Source organism: Aquila chrysaetos, chromosome 25, assembly GCF_900496995.4.
Source record: "Aquila chrysaetos chrysaetos chromosome 25, bAquChr1.4, whole genome shotgun sequence".
In the NCBI taxonomy this organism is placed as follows: domain Eukaryota; kingdom Metazoa; phylum Chordata; class Aves; order Accipitriformes; family Accipitridae; genus Aquila; species Aquila chrysaetos.
This window is the reverse complement of record NC_044028.1, coordinates 12,203,429-12,221,587: the sequence shown is the minus strand read 5'-3', so window position 1 is coordinate 12,221,587 and position 18,159 is coordinate 12,203,429. Positions and strand designations below refer to the sequence as shown.

At 36.6% G+C, this 18,159-nt stretch overlaps 1 protein-coding gene across 3 annotated transcripts in view; it reads left to right on the top strand.

Moving 5' to 3' along the window:
- PARN (poly(A)-specific ribonuclease) overlaps positions 1-15,229 on the top strand; it is a 62,460-nt gene extending 47,231 nt beyond the window's left edge. For all 3 annotated transcript variants that reach the window (XM_030002163.2, XM_030002165.2, XM_030002164.2), the window contains exons 22-24: positions 4,243-4,432; positions 11,249-11,442; positions 14,714-15,229. In XM_030002163.2, the coding sequence (XP_029858023.1) occupies positions 4,243-4,432; positions 11,249-11,442; positions 14,714-14,766 (437 nt within the window). In that variant the 3' untranslated portion in view covers positions 14,767-15,229. The remainder of the gene's footprint in view (positions 1-4,242; positions 4,433-11,248; positions 11,443-14,713) is intronic.
- The last annotated feature ends 2,930 nt before the right edge of the window (positions 15,230-18,159 follow it).

The following is an 18,159-nucleotide window of genomic DNA, read 5'->3' as shown; positions in this document are numbered from 1 at the left end:
ATCCTAAAGATTGCTCATAGTTTTAAAAAACTGTTCATTTAGTCTGGTGGGAGAGGGAAAGGTGTCCTGGTGCTCTCCTTGTTCTTTACAGTGTTCTTTATTTTGGCTTTCAAACCAGACTATTTTAAGAAAAAAATTAATGGCAACAGAGTAATTTTTAACATATGTTTTTGTTTGATTGTTTGGGGTGTGCTGGTCCTTCTGGAGGTAGACCGAGGTTTCATTTCACCAAGGTTTTTTGTAGTACTACATAGATCAGCCCCATTGCCAGCTCTGCTTCCTTGTTTTAGGCACAGGATGGCCAAGGAACTAGTGAATGGGGGTAAGACTGGGAATTGATTAGTTTACATGTTTAGATGGAGCAAAGAGGCTGTGATTGGACCAGGTTTGAAAATAAACTAGTTTGACACTGAAGAAAAATGCATTTGACAAGGATTACCCTGCCTGAAGAAAAAAGTGGGATAAAGAACCAGAAATGGCACATAGCTTGGTTAAGTTGGGGAAAATTGGTGCCTAATGGTAGCATAGACAATTTAAAAAAGGAGGTAGGAGAGCTGCCTTGCCAGAGAAAATAGGGAACAGTGAGTTTAATATTGAAGAATGTTTAGAGTTATGATAGATTGCAGAAAAGACTGAAATGGGAAAAAGACAAATTGGAGAGGGTAGGATAAGAGCAGAAATCAGCAGAAATGTTGGCTAGTGAGAATTCTGTCAAGTTCATCCATCTCTTTCTGAGAGAAGCCAACAGAGAGTGTGCCCAGTGCTTCTTATATTGCGTCAACACTAGCAACTATCACTAACTTTCATAATTCTAGTGGGAGAGGCTGGAGAAGTGCATTTAAAATTTCTGGTCCAACTAATGAGTCATGTGTGTAACAGTGTGATGCCTTGCAGCAGAAATTGTCCAGGTATGCTTAAAGGTCTGAAAACTGCATATAGGCTGAAAAAAACCCCATTAATATTGCAATGCCAATTTCACTAATATTTAACATAATATAGGTGAATTATGCTTATGTATTGGTAAAGTCCACGGCCTTGTGATCACATACTGTTTCTTTTGGATTTATGGCTTCTCTGGGAATCTGTTAATACATTTGCTGTGTAGGAACTCAACCCTGATTGAATGCACTGTGTAGTGGACAATTTAATTAGGTTAATTTAAAAGATGCTCTCTAATTTGGGATCTTGAGTCTTTACTTCTGCTTTCCGTTTATAAAATAGGCACATAGCACTGCTGCTTCAGCTCATGAGCTTTACTTTGAAACACTGGACAATGCCATGATGAAAAAAGTGCACATGCAAACTTCTGATTTTTTTTAGATGCAGCATGAATAGCCCTAGACTTCAATAAATAAGGCTGTGGAACCATACAATGAATAGTGAGCATAAAACAAAATACTGAATTAGCTACTCACTAATTGAACACTGTCGATCCAACTGAGGCAGCAGTCCCATGTTTTAGGTAGAACATGATCAGATAAGATAAATGCAGCATCTATACAGAGGTCACTTTAAGGCTTCACGGGTGAATTTTTACTTTAGTATTTCATAAACTTGAGTGTTTAGTATTGCAGCCTTAATCTGAGTAGTTCTGTGTATTTATTTTATTTATGTGTTTTGGGTTTTTTACCTACACAGCTCACTTACATATTTGTCTATTTATTTAAGAGGCTTAATATTATAAGTGGCCATCTGTCAGCATTTTGCTCTGCATAAGAGCAAGGACTTGGTGAAAGAGTATCTTTGTATGCATTCCTCTTGGATCACTCAACGACAGTCAGCCTGTTTAGTAGCTTGGCTAATAACTAGAGAAGATGGCATTCTCTAGAAATGCTTTTCCTAAAATAATGTGCAATTACTATTATTCTACTGTGAGACGGAAACTTAACTTTACAGCTGCAACTAGTGTAATGAAATGCAGCCATGTAGTGTTGGTTACTAGGTCAGGTTTCTCACAGAAGGATTTATCTTTTCTCTTATGATTTAAATAAATAAGTAAATAAACCACTTAAGTTCTCTTTAGTTTGTTAGAATTCACAAAGCATTCTAGCAATTAATTTCTTTTGTTGGCAATGCAGAGTGATGTAACTGTATTTGCTTTGTTTGGCAATATGGACAGCATTCATCAAAAGAGCATCAGAGAAAATGCATTTTAAACTTTTACAGGGAGCTGCTCTTCAGTTCAAGACCATGCAAGATTGATTTATGTGTGTGACTCCTTAGACTTCTCCATATACCTTCATTTCAGTTGTTCAATGCATGAAGCAATATATTCAGCATGTAATTCTTCGTTATATATACATAAATATGTTTCTGCATATATTTGTGTGTGTATGTGTAATATGGGTTGCTATAAAATACAGGCCTTATTTCAAGAAAGCAGAGTTGTCTTTGTTCAAAAATATTGACTCTTACACAGATTTATTTTAAAATTGTCTTTAGGCTGCATAAGGATGATTTTTTTTTTAATTTTTTTTTTCCCCTCCCCCCTTAAATACAGATCAGGTTTGTCAGGGAGTTAAATGTAAGAGCCATAACTTTGGCTCTTAGTTTATAGCAAAACAAATAATCTGAAATGGTTATTGTGTTTTAACAAATCACTATTTATCAGATGATCCATGGTAACTGTGTGCTTGATTTTAGCAAGTAAAAACATGCTTGAGTTTAACTAAACAAATTTTACCCTGAGGAATGTCGGCTGGCATGCAGTAACTCCAGTGAGTGTTATTAATTCATTCATGATGCCTGCACCATACCTTCATGGGCAATAAATACACTCCTAATTCTTATAAACAGATCCTGTAACTGCACAGTTCAAAACAAATACAAGGGGTGTGAAAGGAGGTATGCATAACATCTCTTTGGTTAGTGCAACAATCTCATGAGGCTATTAATCATAATTGCTGGTATCTATTCTTGGGATTAAAATTACATATACAATGCTGTTGCCCAGTTTTATGTACGTTTGAAAGACTTTGCAGCAGCATCTATATGCCATGACTGGTATTATAGGTAATTCATTTCACAGTAGCATAGCCAATATGCAGAATAGATGATCTATTCTGAAAGGGGAAAAAACCCAAATCCACCCATCTTCTTCACCTTTTCTGAATTGTGATGTTGGCGCTTGCTATTTCTAGTGCTTGGGCTAGAGGAATACAGAATACCTGTATTCAAGATGACAACATTTCAACTAGAATCAGAAAGTTGGATACACATCTGAAATTTCTACAGAAAGATTGGAAGTACATAATAAAATCAGAATTTTCTCTCCACTACAATTATGGTATTTTAAAATGTGCAGACCAAGTATATGAAAAACAATCTGGGTGTTTTGTTTTGTTTTATATTTAAACTGGTTTACAGGTTGGTTTACAATACTTTCTTTCAGTGAGTTAGGCTGAAAACAGCAGAGGACACCAGTTAACAGTCAGTTTAATTTGCTGATTCATCTGTTACAGTGATGGCTTCAGGCCAGAGCTTGGCTTGCAGACTAAAGGCTGAGAGCTGTGAAGATGCTAGGACTTGAAGGAATGTTGGTAAATTGTTGCTGAGTGAAGGCAGTGAAAGTTTTTTCTTTATTTTTGAAGTGTTTCTAATTTTGCACTGACAGAAATCCTTCTACCTTGAACTCACAGTCTTTTTTAGTTAAATGGAGACCAAACATTAGAAAGATACAAGGATGGAACAGCTGGATATTAGTGAAGTGCTGCTTCCACAGATATCTTGTGCAACCAAAAATGCAGCTCGAATAAGCTTATGTTTCACAGCAATCAAACAGAGTTTTGGCAAAGGCTTTGCAAATGTCGTCTTTTCCTGGCAGACTTGCAAAATAAACCTGCTGGGTTAAGTAATGAGACTAAAAGGGAAAAAATCCAGGAAATCTTTTCTTGCCAACAAGCAATCTGGAAGAGGGTTATGACTGAAGAATTGATGGTTTCTAATTTAAAAGAAAAGTCTTAAGTAGATTTAACCCTTTTTGTATGAAGTCTGAGAAGAGTTTTGAATATCTAATTCAAACATACCATGCGAATTTAGGAGAGTCTGGCATTTTCTTTTTTTTTTTTTTTTTTTTTTTTTTTTTTTTTGTAATACTAACATAACAATGGAACTAGAATTTGTTTATATGAACAGAACAAATAGCTCACTGCCTTATGCTTTTCAAAATAAGTTATTCCAGGGGAGAGGGCATGCTGTCATTTAACAGTGTTTTGTATATAACATCACTCTTCTTCCCCATAGCTGTAAACACCAGCAGGTATGCTGAAAGTTATAGGATCCAGACATATGCAGAGTATGTTGAGAAAAAACATGAAGAAAAACAGGCAAAGAGAAAATGTACAGAAGATAGTTGGAAGGAGATGGAGAGAAAGCGGTTAAAAACTCAATGCACACCTTACGTTTCCCAGAGTCGATACTACTGTGTTAACAGGTGAGACTTTTCCTCCATTCCCAACTTTTGTATTTTTACTGCATTTTTATTAGAAGTCTAGCAATTTTCAGGTAGTTGTGAAGCAGTAGGTGACTTTTTTTCTGTACATATTTCTTTGCATGTAAGTCAGTAGCGGTACATCAGCTGTCACAAGATTGTAGGTAAAGGAGCAGAGGGAATTTCATCACAAACATGATTAGACAAACTTCTAAAATATTGAGATCTTGAGGGCAGGTCAAATCACAGCTTCTGAGTTTGATGTAGCAGTACCATTTCTTACAACCAAAATAAAAGAATTATTTTCTTTATTATTTGACACCTCTGAATGGCTTGTGTCATCTGGAAACTTAGCGGTCTTCTTATACCCTTGTAAAGGCTGTCTTGGTTTTTGGATGACTTCCCGTGGTGATAATACTGCCACAGAGAAGGGTATAAATTACAATCTTGAGCAGTCCTGATGAAGTCGTCCTTATGCTTCAGAAACAACAAGGCAAATGACGATACTTGCATTGCTTTAAGCTTTTGGAGTAAAACTTGAAAAGCATTTTAGTTCATCATTTAAGGACAAAATTAAGTCAGGAGGTGCCAGTTTTGATTCTGGTACAGTATGTTGCTGTGTGTATTTCTTGTTCCATTTTTACCCTCTTGTGTTAATGACAGGTTTTGGATAGGATGGTAACAGGAGGCTTCTTTCTCAGTCATCTGTGTAGCTGTAAATGGGAAGGGTCTTTTAGTGTTAATATAACTGTAAAATTAATCAAGTTATTGCCGTTCTCCCCCTCCGCCCCCAATTCTATCAATTCTCTATAAAAATAAGTTTCAGTGGAGTGCATAAGTTATATTTCTGTAAGGTGGTGTTTTGGGTTTTTTGTTGTTTGTTTTGGGGTTTGGGGGGGGTTGTTTTGTTTCGTTTTTTCCTGGATAGACAGACAAAATGAGATGGTCATAAAACCAACACTGAGGTCTTTCTGCTTTATCTTTCTTGGGAGTGCTATGATAAGTTCTAGCTCTCATTATATCTTCCTGTAAATGTTATCTGTCATGTAACAAATACAATAAACTTATTCTGTTGTTCTCACATGAGCTTCTGATTTGCCTACTTTGCAAAACTAAATGCAGGTGTGCATTTTGGCTAGCTGTCAAATGTTCATGGCTTTTGTCATGGTGGGAATTCTGAATGTGTTAGAGACATGTTTGATCCCTAAAAACCATATGGAGGAACCTGGTGATAAAATCTGTATCAAATGAAGTTAGTCTAATTGAGCTATTGTACTTAGGAAAACTTGGGAGTGCATGCTGTGAAGAGATGAGGAGCTCTAAAAATTGTCCTGGCACTCGTTTACATGTGGCTAACATTTAGCTCTATAATTAAGTCTGTATTAAAAACAAATACTAAGTTCTAGTTTTATTTCTACTAGAGGAAGTATGTCTTCTCAGTGAATGTTGTTTTTTGGGTATCTCTCAGATTCTAGACAGATGGTAAGAGTGGCAGCTTATGGTTTGAACCATAGACAACCTACTCTTTTAATATATACTTTGGAAGACAGTAAATGCGGAAAGCTGATTTGTTGTTGTCTCACAAAGAAGTTTGAGGACAACTGCAAATGTATAATTTGGAAAATTGCTGAACAAAATTTTCAGTGAATTCTTTCCTTAAAATTATGATATACTGCAATGAGTTGTATGCCTAATCACTTAATCTCATTGAAAAAATTTAATCTATTTTTTTCTAGTGTTGTAAAATTCTGGAAGAAGCAGCCTTGGTTTTAGATGATCAACACTTTGATAGCCTTGGATAGCAGCCTTTATTTTGTTGATAGACCTTCTTTTGTAATTGATGTTACATGAATTTTTGTTCTCTCACTAGTCCATGAATAAAGTGATTTGGTTCTGTCTCAAATTCCCTTTCATGCAGGTCTTTTGATATGTTTTTCTTAATTTTATTTTTGTTACTAGTTAGACTGTGTTCTCTTGTCAACTAATCATTTGTAAATGTTTCCTCTGAAGTGTAATCTGGTTAGGTATAACACGGAACTGCAAACCTTGCGGTCTTTCAGTTCACTCAAGAGGAACATTTTCCTTGTGTTTGCAGACAAAGATATCTCAAAAATACTTATTTTTACTTTTAAATATATATAACCATTTTATATAAAATATAATAAATATAATTAAAATATTTATATAAATCAATCAGGACAAATATATATGTGTGCATGTGTATGTGTGTATATTTGTCCAGATTAATTTGAATCATATATAGTTGAGCACTCAATACTGTGATGTATTTAGCAGCTGATCTCTTATAATAGCTTCATGTTACTACATCCTTTATTTATTTATTATTTAATAAGCTTGCTGCATCAGTTTCTGCCAGGGAGCACAGCTGCAGAATAGCTGTTTCTCTCCATGATGACAATATATCCTGGCTACTTTTTCATTCAGTAATGAAGTTGTTGGGTATTTCTTGTAAGGAACTTTTGTCTTAAATTGACAGATTGATAAGTATGTAACAAAGGTTCTTTAATTCCTGTCTTACTTAAAAAAACTATAGTTCTGTAGAGGAACTACTCTAGAAAACACAGTATAATAGTATTAATAGCAGTCACAAGGTAAAATCACTTATAATTAATATATACACCTTGCATATAACTAACTTATTACTACTGTTAGATATCAAAATGGATTTTAATGGGAATATGCCTGATAATTAATGTCAGATGGGGAAGTAGAGGAAAAACTGATGCATTTGACAAATCTTCAAGTAGTTAATAAGATCCCCTTCTCTAAAGCTGTTCTCTATTCAGAACACACTTTTGAAATGGATGGATTACAGCCTCTTGTGTATTATACAGTACTGGCTATGTTGTGCTTAGCAAATAACTGCCTGGCAGCTCTGCCATGACTGTTAAATGCATGGGTTTAACATCTTTTCCTTAGCAAAACAGTGTTGAACCATAGCATGAAAAATGAAATAGGGTATGTTCTATGTAAAACTAGATATCGTGCTCTACTTATATTTACTTATTCTGATTTTCCTGATCATCATCTAGGAACAAGTAAAACAGAATAAGGCCAGTGGCAAAAGACTTAAACTAGTATGAAGTATGGGGAAGTGATACATCATTTTGCCTTAAAAATTTTCTAGCTAAAACCAGGAGTGCTGCATCTCCTGTCAAGTCAGGGTGCTGTTTTTAGCACCACTTCCTTGAACACCTTCATTTTGCTGAAGATAGTGTTTCTCATTTTTGAAATGTTCATGTATTTCTCCTGATGATTCTTTTGGTTTTTATAGAAATGGTTGTTTATAGTGGTTTATTACTAAATAAAGGATAAGAATTGGGAAAAGCTGAGTCATTAAAGGTAGGGGTTATAAATACTGCAAGCAAATTATTATAGTATTCCAGTATTCTAGTGTTATTTCAGGTGATTTCATCTGCTCTTAAGCTGATATGACTGATTTTTATGATGGGTCAGTAACTACTCCCCCCCCTCAATGTCGTCAAAGTGGCAAGAGAACACAGGGTTTATGTTTTCATTTAAATAAAATTTACTTGAAGTCGGAGGCCTGTATATATCCAGGCCAATTCAAGATGCTGTGTTGTGTTGCAAGTAAGTGATCCTTTTAAAAGTAGGACATGCTTTTCCAAAACAGAAAATGTTTAATGCTACATCTTCATAATTATTTTCCCACCTTTTGCCCCCCCTCCACTTGCTGATTCTTTCAAAATAATTACCATAGTACTAGTTGGGTTGCTGCTATTTAGTAGCTGAAGCAACATTTCAAAGTTCATGGGCAGTTTAATCAGGTGGAGTCCCTGCTCTTTCTGGCAGTAGAGTGATCTATAAGTCCTCCACATCCTGTTGATTCAGCAAATTGTGTTTAGTAATAATGTTGCTAGTAATACTGTATTTTTTGTTGATTAGGATTGTACTTAATAGGAATAGAATTTGAGAATAAAATCTAGATTTTTCTGTTTCTACCACCTTCTTCCAGTGACGTTCATCCTTGTCAGGTTTGCCTGTGGGCTGGCATTAAAATAGGTCAACAGAAGGGAGAGGTTGGGGAAGAAGGAGTAGTGGAAACTGCTGTCATTGAAGAGGCTTGGAACCCTACCTACCATCATCACTGACTGATGCGAGAGAGCTATATTGTGCTCACTAAGTAGATTTGCCAACTGGCAATGTATGATAGGCTTTTCTTGTGGTGGGGTGTTTTGGGTCCCCCCATCCCCGTCCCCCGTCCCTGCCCCCCCCCCCCCCCCCAAAAAAAAAAACAACCCACAAACCACCCCCAAAAACCACAACCACAACCTTGGCTAGTAATTTTATTTAAAAAATGAGAACAATCTTCATTTCAATATACAGAAGAAATTTCAGAACATCTTTAAATATATTCTTTTTAAAAAAAATTATCACCTGATTAACTGTTGTACATGTGTGTTTGGAAACTTAAGTGCTGCATTTGTTAATGGATGTTGTAAGTCTGTGTGTCTAAATGGTTCAGGTATCCAAACAGTTGAGGATCCTAAAAAATGTATCTGAATTGTACAATTACTGATAGCTATTAGTTTGTTCAGTTCTTCCACTTTTAGTTGTTTCTCAACAGAGTAAGGAAATTGAGACAGAAATATGGATATATTCCAAAATAGCTGGTATAATTAGAAAACCGAACTTTGCTCTGAGTAGTGCTTTAACTTGTATATACAACCATAATGATTTGCTCTTATTACTAAGTGAATAAATAATGTTGCTGTAGTCCTTGAATCTTCTTTTAGGTTAAAGAAGAATAAGACACAAAAAACCCAACTCTTAGTCATCTAGAAGCCATGCTGTCAATGAATGAATGTAGAATAAAATTAATATTTTGGGAGAAAGCAAGAAGTCAACAGTTCTTGATTATAAAATATATATATTTTGGATCTTGTGCTGCTGATTTTTTTTGATGGGTTTTTTTTCCTCTTAAGGTATCTGCCGCAAGAACATAAGGCCTAAAATTAATTTTTATTTTGTACTTTGGTACAAACCTAAATGTGCACTGAAGGTCAAGAACTCGTTTATCTTTATTTGCAATAACTTCTCAAGAGTTTAAGTTGAAAAAAATTAAATTCAGCCGTAAGACCTTTCAAAAAGGGTGCCTCTTCCTACAGTGAGTGCAAGTTCCCTTCTAAGAGCCAAGTGCTCATATTATGTCTAAGAAATCCTGGGATCGTAATTTATGGCTCCTGAATTGTTCTTCCTTATGTGTTTTTCAGAGTACCTTTCCCAAAAGTAGAATTCTTACACACTTTTCTAAACAGCGTGGTTTTTTTTTTAAAAAGATATGTAGTAGTTTTTCATTTTCTAAATGCTCTTTTGTCACTAGACTTTTTTTCTTTCCAAATGTAGTTTTTGCCTGTTTTACAATATTGAAGTGTGTATGTAGGATAAACAGTTCTATCCAGCTTTTTGGCTTGCATTTTTCTATTGGTGGTAGTTGCGGTGTGACTCGAAATCATGATTTCTAAGAAATCGTGCAAGAAGGTCTTCTGTGTGTGAATGTTTGGAGAAAAAGCTAGTTATTCATCAAAGTAAATGGTGTTTGTGCTCCTAAAGTGGAAGTAAGAGCATGAGGCGTAATCATATGTTTCATGTTTGTTTATTGCCTTTGGACATCCCAGAAAGAATCTGTTTTAAATTGCAAAATGTTCAGCTGAAAAAAATTCCATTTCAAAGCCAAAACTATACAGCCAAATTTAACAGTCCTTTAGCTGAAACCTTATTGAAACACCATAATTCCTTGCTATTATTGATTAGAAAGAAAAAATAAAATAGCTTGTAAAGCTTGGTATTAATTTTTATTTAAATAAAAGAATAGAACATAGCTTAGGTGCATACAGCCATTTTGTGTAGTTCTTAATGAAAAACTAAAGGTTTGTGAGTCGAAACCTACCTTTTTTTTAATTGCCTGTTCTAAAAGTGCATTAAAATAGACATTTAAGTAGCTGATATTCACGTATCTAGAAGTTTGTAATGGGAACTATTTTTTTTAATTAGCCCCTTTGCCACTGTATTCTTTCTCATACTCGTGTTAATTTGATTTTCATATTGTCATCTGTCTTTCAAGGAAACTTAACAATAGCATTCCAGTTGAATGAAAATCTATGCAGTGTTATTTCAATGTATGCTGAATGAAATGGAGCTCTAAGTTCATCTTCATGCTGTATTAGTCAGGCTTCATTCAAATACTACCTATGGAATGAGTGTGCAATTTTTTGTGCTTTTTATTTTACCAGCCTGTTGGATGGTAGGACTCTGATTTAAAGTTTATTATGGAGCTTGATGGTTTTCTCTACATTTATATAGTAGAAATGCTTTTAAAACTGCATATAGTTCCAGGAGAGAGGATGAAGTTAGCATGTAGAATCCTTCAATATCAAGATGTGTGTTTGAGGCTTAACAGTTGTGTATAACTTCGTGTCTATTGAGAATGCTTTATAAGAGCTTTCGTAACTAAGAGAATAAAAATTAAAACTAAGCAGGGATAGAGAACAGCTTTAATTACATTTGAGCTGAGTGATCTCATCAGAATAGCAGCTAAGCCTGAAACATCTGTAGTACAAAGAATTAATACCTTCATCTACATAAGACTGGATTAGATAGCCAATTGATGGAATTTTACAGTTAAGTCAGATCTTCCAGATAATGTAATTTCACGGTACACCACTTACTATAGTTTATTCTACTGCCTTCATAAGCATTTAATAGATGTATAACAACTAGTACCTATGTAATAGTTATTCTTGACTTGTTCATAATCATATTTCTTCTACGTTTCAGTTTTATAGGTACCAGTACAGTAGGAAAGAGAAGCATGAGTCCCATTCAGGAGGAAACTGGTTCTGATGATATGGAAGAGGGAGAAGGCCAAGATCCAGAATACGATCAGACAGACTCCTGTGCAGAGTCCCTTCCAGATGGTAAGAAGAGAGCCAAAAAGTTCAAAAAGATCAAGACAGAACAAGTTCCAGCAGGTAAGTGCAATGTTTGTGCACATGGTTTTCTCCTCTGTTTGGAACTACCCTAGGTCTGAACAGAATTGAAGTTGTTTTCTTGAATGTCTTAATCAGTGCAAAATAACTTATAACAGTGACTTACTCCATTACATTCATAGAAATCCAGAAAAGTTATTTAAACTGAAGATTGCATCATACAAAAATTGTAAAAAAACCAAACCCAAAATCCCCCCAAAACCAAAAAAAACCCCACCTGAGACCAACCAAAAGAAGCAGGATGTAGTTGATTTCTTACTTGCTTACTTTCTTCCTTAAAATAAAGCTCTTTAAATATTTTTAGCTATTCTTAATCCTTTTTTTATGTGACTTTCTAGTCAAGGTTACCCAATATGTTTTGCATATTGTAAGCTAAATTGAAGGAGTTCTGGAAGTAGGATTCTAGAGTAGATTTCCCTGTTAATCCAGTATTTTATCACAAAATGTCATGTTAACTTAATGTGGACATTTTCTCTTAAGCTTGATTGGATGGAGTTGTAGCATACTCGAATGCACGTAGCTTGACCTGTGTCGTGGTTTAACCCCAGCCAGCAACTAGCACCACGCAGCTGCTCACTCACTCCTCGCCCACCCCCAGTGGGATGGGGAGGAGAATCAAAAAAAAAGTAAAACTTGTGGGTCGAGATAAGAACAGTTTAATAACTGAAATTAAAAAAAAAAAAGTAATGAAAAGGAAGATAACAGAGAGAGTGAAATAGAACCCAAGACAGACAAGTGACCCATGTCTAGCCAGTACCCAAGGAGCAATTGCACACATCTCAACCCCCCCCAGCCACCTCCCACCAGTTTATATACTAAGCTTGACATCATATGGTATAGAATATCCCTTTGGCCAGTTTGGGTCAGCTATGCTCCCTCCCAGTTTCTTGTGTATCTGCTCACTGGCAGAGCACGGGAAACTGAAAAATCCTTGACTTAGGATAAGCACTACTTAGCAACAACTGAAAACATCAGTGTGTTCTCAACTTTATTCTCATACTAAATCCAAAACACAACACTATACCAGCTACTAGGAAGAAAATTGACTCTATCCCAGCCGAAACCAGGACAGCCTGCCAGATGTGTGTCATTAGACAACCTCTGTTGCTTGCAGATGAGTCTAGTTTTAATAAACCTGCCTGCTGCCCTGAAAACTAATGTATGTACCCTTTTAATTAGCACTTGAAGACTATATATCCTGATAATATTGCACTAACTTTCTTTATTTACAGTTATTTGTGAGATAAGATATATCTGTAAGTTGAGAAAACAATGGAATTTCTCAGTCTGGTCAGAATATTATTTACCTCTACAATTAAGCCAAAACTTTGACAGTCTACCTGCCTGCCCCTCACCACTCCTCTGGCACACCACTTCCCACAATGCTGCTTTAGGCTGAGTGCAGTTGGACCCAATCAGACTGCTGCTTTTTATCCCTTGGTATAAATAACTAGGCTGCAACTCCACTGAAACCCTTTCCTCTCTAGAACATTTCCTGAGCATGTGTTGACTTTCTGAGACAACTCAACTGAAGGAGTAAGTGGCCAGACAGATGCTGATTTACTGGGCCCTTAAACTTATGCAGGCCCTTTAGCTTTCTGGGTGCTTTGCATTTACGAATCACTTCACTGTGGGTGTTTTTCTGATTAGACTTGGCAAGACAATGATGAGAAGTGAGTGTGTTTAAAATCCTTTCCAAACATTTTGGACAGGTGGGTCATATTCACCCTTAACGGTTCTTGTAGTCTACCACATGCTCTGAGTAAGCCTTTGCTTATTTAAAAGGCTTACTGGACCGCAAGCAGATCATTCACATTTCATGGACTGCTAGTTGTTGAAGCTTGAGGAATCTCACTTTCAGGAGATGCAGATTTTGAAAAGTAGAAGAAATAGTAGTTTTTTGTTGTAAAAGTGTCAAATTGTGGATTTGCCCAAGTGATAAAATTTTTTTTCTTTCTTCTGTTATGTATTTTATAAATTTTCTTTTTTTTTAAATCTGGTTTAGAACTCACAATGTAATGCTTGCAAAATGAATAGTGTTTCTAACACAAATTATAAACACAAATAATCTTTTTCTTTCTTCCAAAAACTGTTTTGATGTATACATTGGTATATGCAATGTTCTGTGTGGTGTTTGTAACCATAGCCTTTATTGTTCTTTATTTGGTTGAAGACTTTTCACCTAGCGTTGATGTAAGGGGTTTTTTGCAGACTTTAATACCTACACAATTTTTAGCCAAAGTACTTAGAACTGTATGTCTGATTAAACATAGGCAGGTGACAATCTGATGGCTGTGTTTCACCTGATTTGTTTTGTGAGGCTGTGTGAGTTATTGCAGCCTGTAAAACAAAAACAAAACCAAAAAAACTTAGGTCACATGATTTTAAACCTCAAAAGATTTTACTTTTATTGATCTATTTATTGTTGACTCTATTTCAACTTTTGTTAGTAATTTCTTGTAGGAATTGGTTAGACTGTATTAAATTAAATCATGTCTTACTTATTGGTCATCTGGAGCACTCTCTGTATTGAAGTATATTCAAATATTAATATTCATAGTTAAAACTTCATTTCAATACCTGCGCTAGCCACTTTTATCCAGAAAGTGGTATTGTATACCAAGCATCCTTTCTCCTGATTTGGTAGAGTAAAATCTTAGCTGATTCAAAAGCTGTGCTTGGAAATTGCTTTCTTCTTGTAGTTCAGTAGGGCAATTGGGCCGTGCAAGCATATGCAAAATGACAAGACTTGTCTACTCTAATTCCAAGTATAAAATTCATGCTCTGTATTTGCCATTATGGAAATATACATTATTGGTATTTGTGTGATTCATCTTTCTTCTCCATCTAATTTGGGCTGGAAATATTCTTCATTGTCTTAACTGTCTTAAACAAGAATAACTGGAAGTACACTTGGGAAAATAGTATTATTTAACTTTATCATCCCAGTTATTGCAAAACCAAAATTACTTGTATTTTGCAATTAATATTTTTAATCCAATATTTACTATTTAGGTAAGAAACTTGACATTAAACTTTTTTCTTTTTTTTTTAAATACCTAATCATAAACAGTCTCTTGGTTTCCCTTTTTAAGTATTGACTTGCCAGTAATGTATCTAGGGCCTCACTCTGGTGGAGAAAATATGTCTTTGTATGCTCTGAAAGAATAAAAATATTCTTGATTTAATTTTTATTCCTTTCAGTGTTCGTATATTGAAGTCTTTAATATATTGTTCCATGACTGTCTTTTAGGAAGCCTCACAGCTAGTTCCACTGGAATTTTTGAAGTCCCTGAAACATGGTAGGAAACAACTGCCTTAACAAGTGGAATTGATTGAAAGCAGTTGTGAGAATACACCTCTTGGAAGCCATACTTTATTTAAATAAAGTGGTGTTAACAAAGCAGTATGTGTCCTGAAAATCAGTTTAATTATTTTAAACTGTTCATTGAACAATCACTGTCAATTTTACTTGTGCGTATATTAACTAGTATATGATTCATTGTTGATCATGTGAAATCCTTGCTGTCGTAAATGATGTTAGATTTAAGAAGCAAGACTAAATGTATTTTGGCCACCTACTTTGGCATGCTGGCTATGAAATGTACAAAAAGAACTGGCACTCTTATGATTTTGTGCTAGGCTGTTTCCTGTGCTTGAGGGGAGTTACCACAAATCTCCTAATCTTTAGCTATTTTTTCAGGCAATATCAGTATGCTGTCAGCATTCTTGAAACAGGTAGAACTGCAGTTTTGCATTCTGGAAATCTTTTTTAGTTTTCCATTCTCTACCCCCCACCCCTTGTGCAGCCAGTATTCATCTAAATACGAACTTTACGCATACCTTACCCTTTCAAAAAACTGTAACTTACAAGTTTCTCAAACATTAATTTCCTGGTGGGAGGTAGTTATTCTTTGTGTTCTCATTTATTGCTGTTTTCACTCTTAAGTCTTGATCTGTTTCTTCCCTCCTTCTTCCCCAGCTTGTGGGGTTTTTGTAAAAATGTTTTCTGGTACCTGTGACAAACCTGCTAACTGCACCAGCCCTTTATTTGTTTAAAAAAGGATCTGCATTGGTAGTTTTCAGAAAATGTTTGATATTTAACATTTTTGTATCATGGAAATAAAACCAAAATATGTATTTCCATAAAATGAAAATTAAAGACATTTTCTTAGGAACTGGTTTGGTTTTATTTATTAGCTTCTGAAATGTTTTTAATGAACTCTCCTTTTTTCGTCATAACAATTTTTTTTGTCAGCCTGTCATTAGCAGACCCTTTTGGTTCATGGACTACTTTCCAGATATTTGTGAAATGTAACCAAGAAAAGCAAGCCTGTTGTCATAAGATTTAAATCACTATGCGTTTCCTTTGGGGGGGGGGGGGGGGGGAGAAGAAAGTTCTACAAATCAGTGAGTTCAAAACCATTGCTGTGGAAGAGTGGAATATTAAGGCTTCATCAGATTGTATTTACATTAGAGTGGGAACCACTGTCATTTAAACAATGCAATAACCTGTTTGAAGGTATGCCAAAATTTGTGGGTTGTTAAATGTGAGAGCTATCTTGAACTTGCATTGCAAAGGGAAAAATAATTTAAAGACGTTAAATATGAAATGTTTTATTTCTAACCTTGGAATGCTACCAGAAGTAGTGTAATTAAGTTGTTGGTTTTTTAATAGCAGCCGTATCATCACATTCTCACGCTAAAATGTGGGAAAGAAGACAGTGATATTAGTGATGCAAGGAGAAATTAGTAGCTGAACATTTCTGCTCTCAAGGATCCAGAGACTTTTCTTCTCTGAGACTCATGACCTTAGGAGTAAATACTTAAGTCACTTTTATCTTGAGTATCCAAACCTACAAAGAAACTGCAAATTTACTTCTCAGAATATATGCAACACTTAAAAGTTGTATAAAATATTCATCTCTTACGGAAGTGATTCAGGTAATTTGTACGGTGTTCTCTCCAAATGGTGCCAAGCGTGGTTATTAGCTATATATCCCAAAGAGCTGGCATAACGTGATTTGGGAGGGAGCTTAGAGTCATGGTGTCAAACGGATACAAAAGCATTTAATGGGATTGTCAGAAGTGTAGGTGAAGAGGCAAGGAAGTCTGCTCGAGGGCTCTACAGGCCAGTGCTGTCGTGAGAGAATCCACCTGGAGTCTTTACCCTGAGGCCATTAGGATCTTCATGGTACTGACTTCACTCTTGAACAGCAACATTTACATACCTGCAGGGAAAATATAGGTCTTAATTGCATTACAATACTCTGTTTCTTCAGAGTAGGCCACATGCATGCTTCTCTAAACTACAAAGGTTAATAGATATTCCCACTATTTCTACCCTCCTCCCCTGCTGAACTGTCATTTGAGGAGCAGGACATTATTTATCTCTACCTGTAATTAATACCTCTTAAGAAAATACTACTCTTCCATTTTCTTGTCCTTATATGTGTTTGATTTTAACATTTAACACCTAGGTAAGCTACTAAAATGTGACTGGATGTGGGGCTATAGTATTTGTAATGCCAAGTTTGGGTGGAGAACTGTCAGGGGTCAGTGACGGGTGGTGTCCCAAGAAGGAACTGGCCTCATTGATACCGCATCAAACCTCATTATTCTGTGGGGTTTGGTACACTTCCCTTTGTTTTAAATGAAATCATTAATTCTAGAAGGGATAGAATGTAGCTTCTTACATTAGGTCCACAGTTGTTTCGTAATGTATGTTTAAAATATGTGCATAGAATTTGGATCTTTACAGCGTTTGTTTCTGAAAAAGAAAGCTGTCATCGCTAGTCTTCATGGCTGCGGAGTTTCCTGGGTCTTGATCTCTGGGGGTTTTGTGTGCTGTTACCAGCCTCCAGAGGTACGGCGAGGCATGGGTCTGGCTGCTTCACCGTAGAGCTGGGATAGCTGGTAAGTTGCTGAGAGGCGATGTTTTGGCCTGGTAAAAAGTCAAACGCATCCGTGTAATACTTTGATCGAATTACTTTTTTGAATGACTTTTTTTCTTTTTTTCCCCTTCATTCCCTTTTTCTTCCCGGGGGGGGGGACGGGACCCACGGATCTCTTCAATTTTAGAGCTATTGTTTTGCTTTCTGTTTGGAGGAGCAGGGATGGCTGCACCTAGTTCAGCGTCCTGCACAACCGCGCCAGTTCGGGGCCGAGCCAGCTCCGGGCGGGAGGACCCTCTCCCCTCCCCTCCCTTCGGCGTTTGTTGGCGGACGGGGGGCGGCGCGGCCTCCCCTCTCCCCTCAGGGCCCGGCGGGGGTTGCTGAGGCAGCTCCCCTCCGCGCCGCCAGGTGGCGGGCCGGGGCCGGGGCCGGGCTGAGGTAGAGGCCGCGAGGAGGCAGGGCGAGGAGAGCCGTGTGGAGCCAGGGGCTGCAGCCGCCTTGAGGGTTCTTATTTCTGCGTGCCGATTGTATAAACCAGCCAGCATTACCTTGCTGTTAGCAGTACCGAAGGGGAAGGTTTTCTTCAGCAAATGGCCAGGGGTTTTACTGTAACTGTGTGTGCCCTGCGGAAGGTTGTCCTTGCTTGTGGAGAGGTTAGAAGTGGCCGGTTCCTCACCGTTGGCTGTGAGGGAGAGGGAGTTGGAAGCTGCGTGGGGGGCGATATGCTACGGTCGATGTTAGAAGCAACAAGCAACAGTATATAGAAGTGCTGGAAGTAGGGTTTGAAGAAAATGAGGAATTTCCT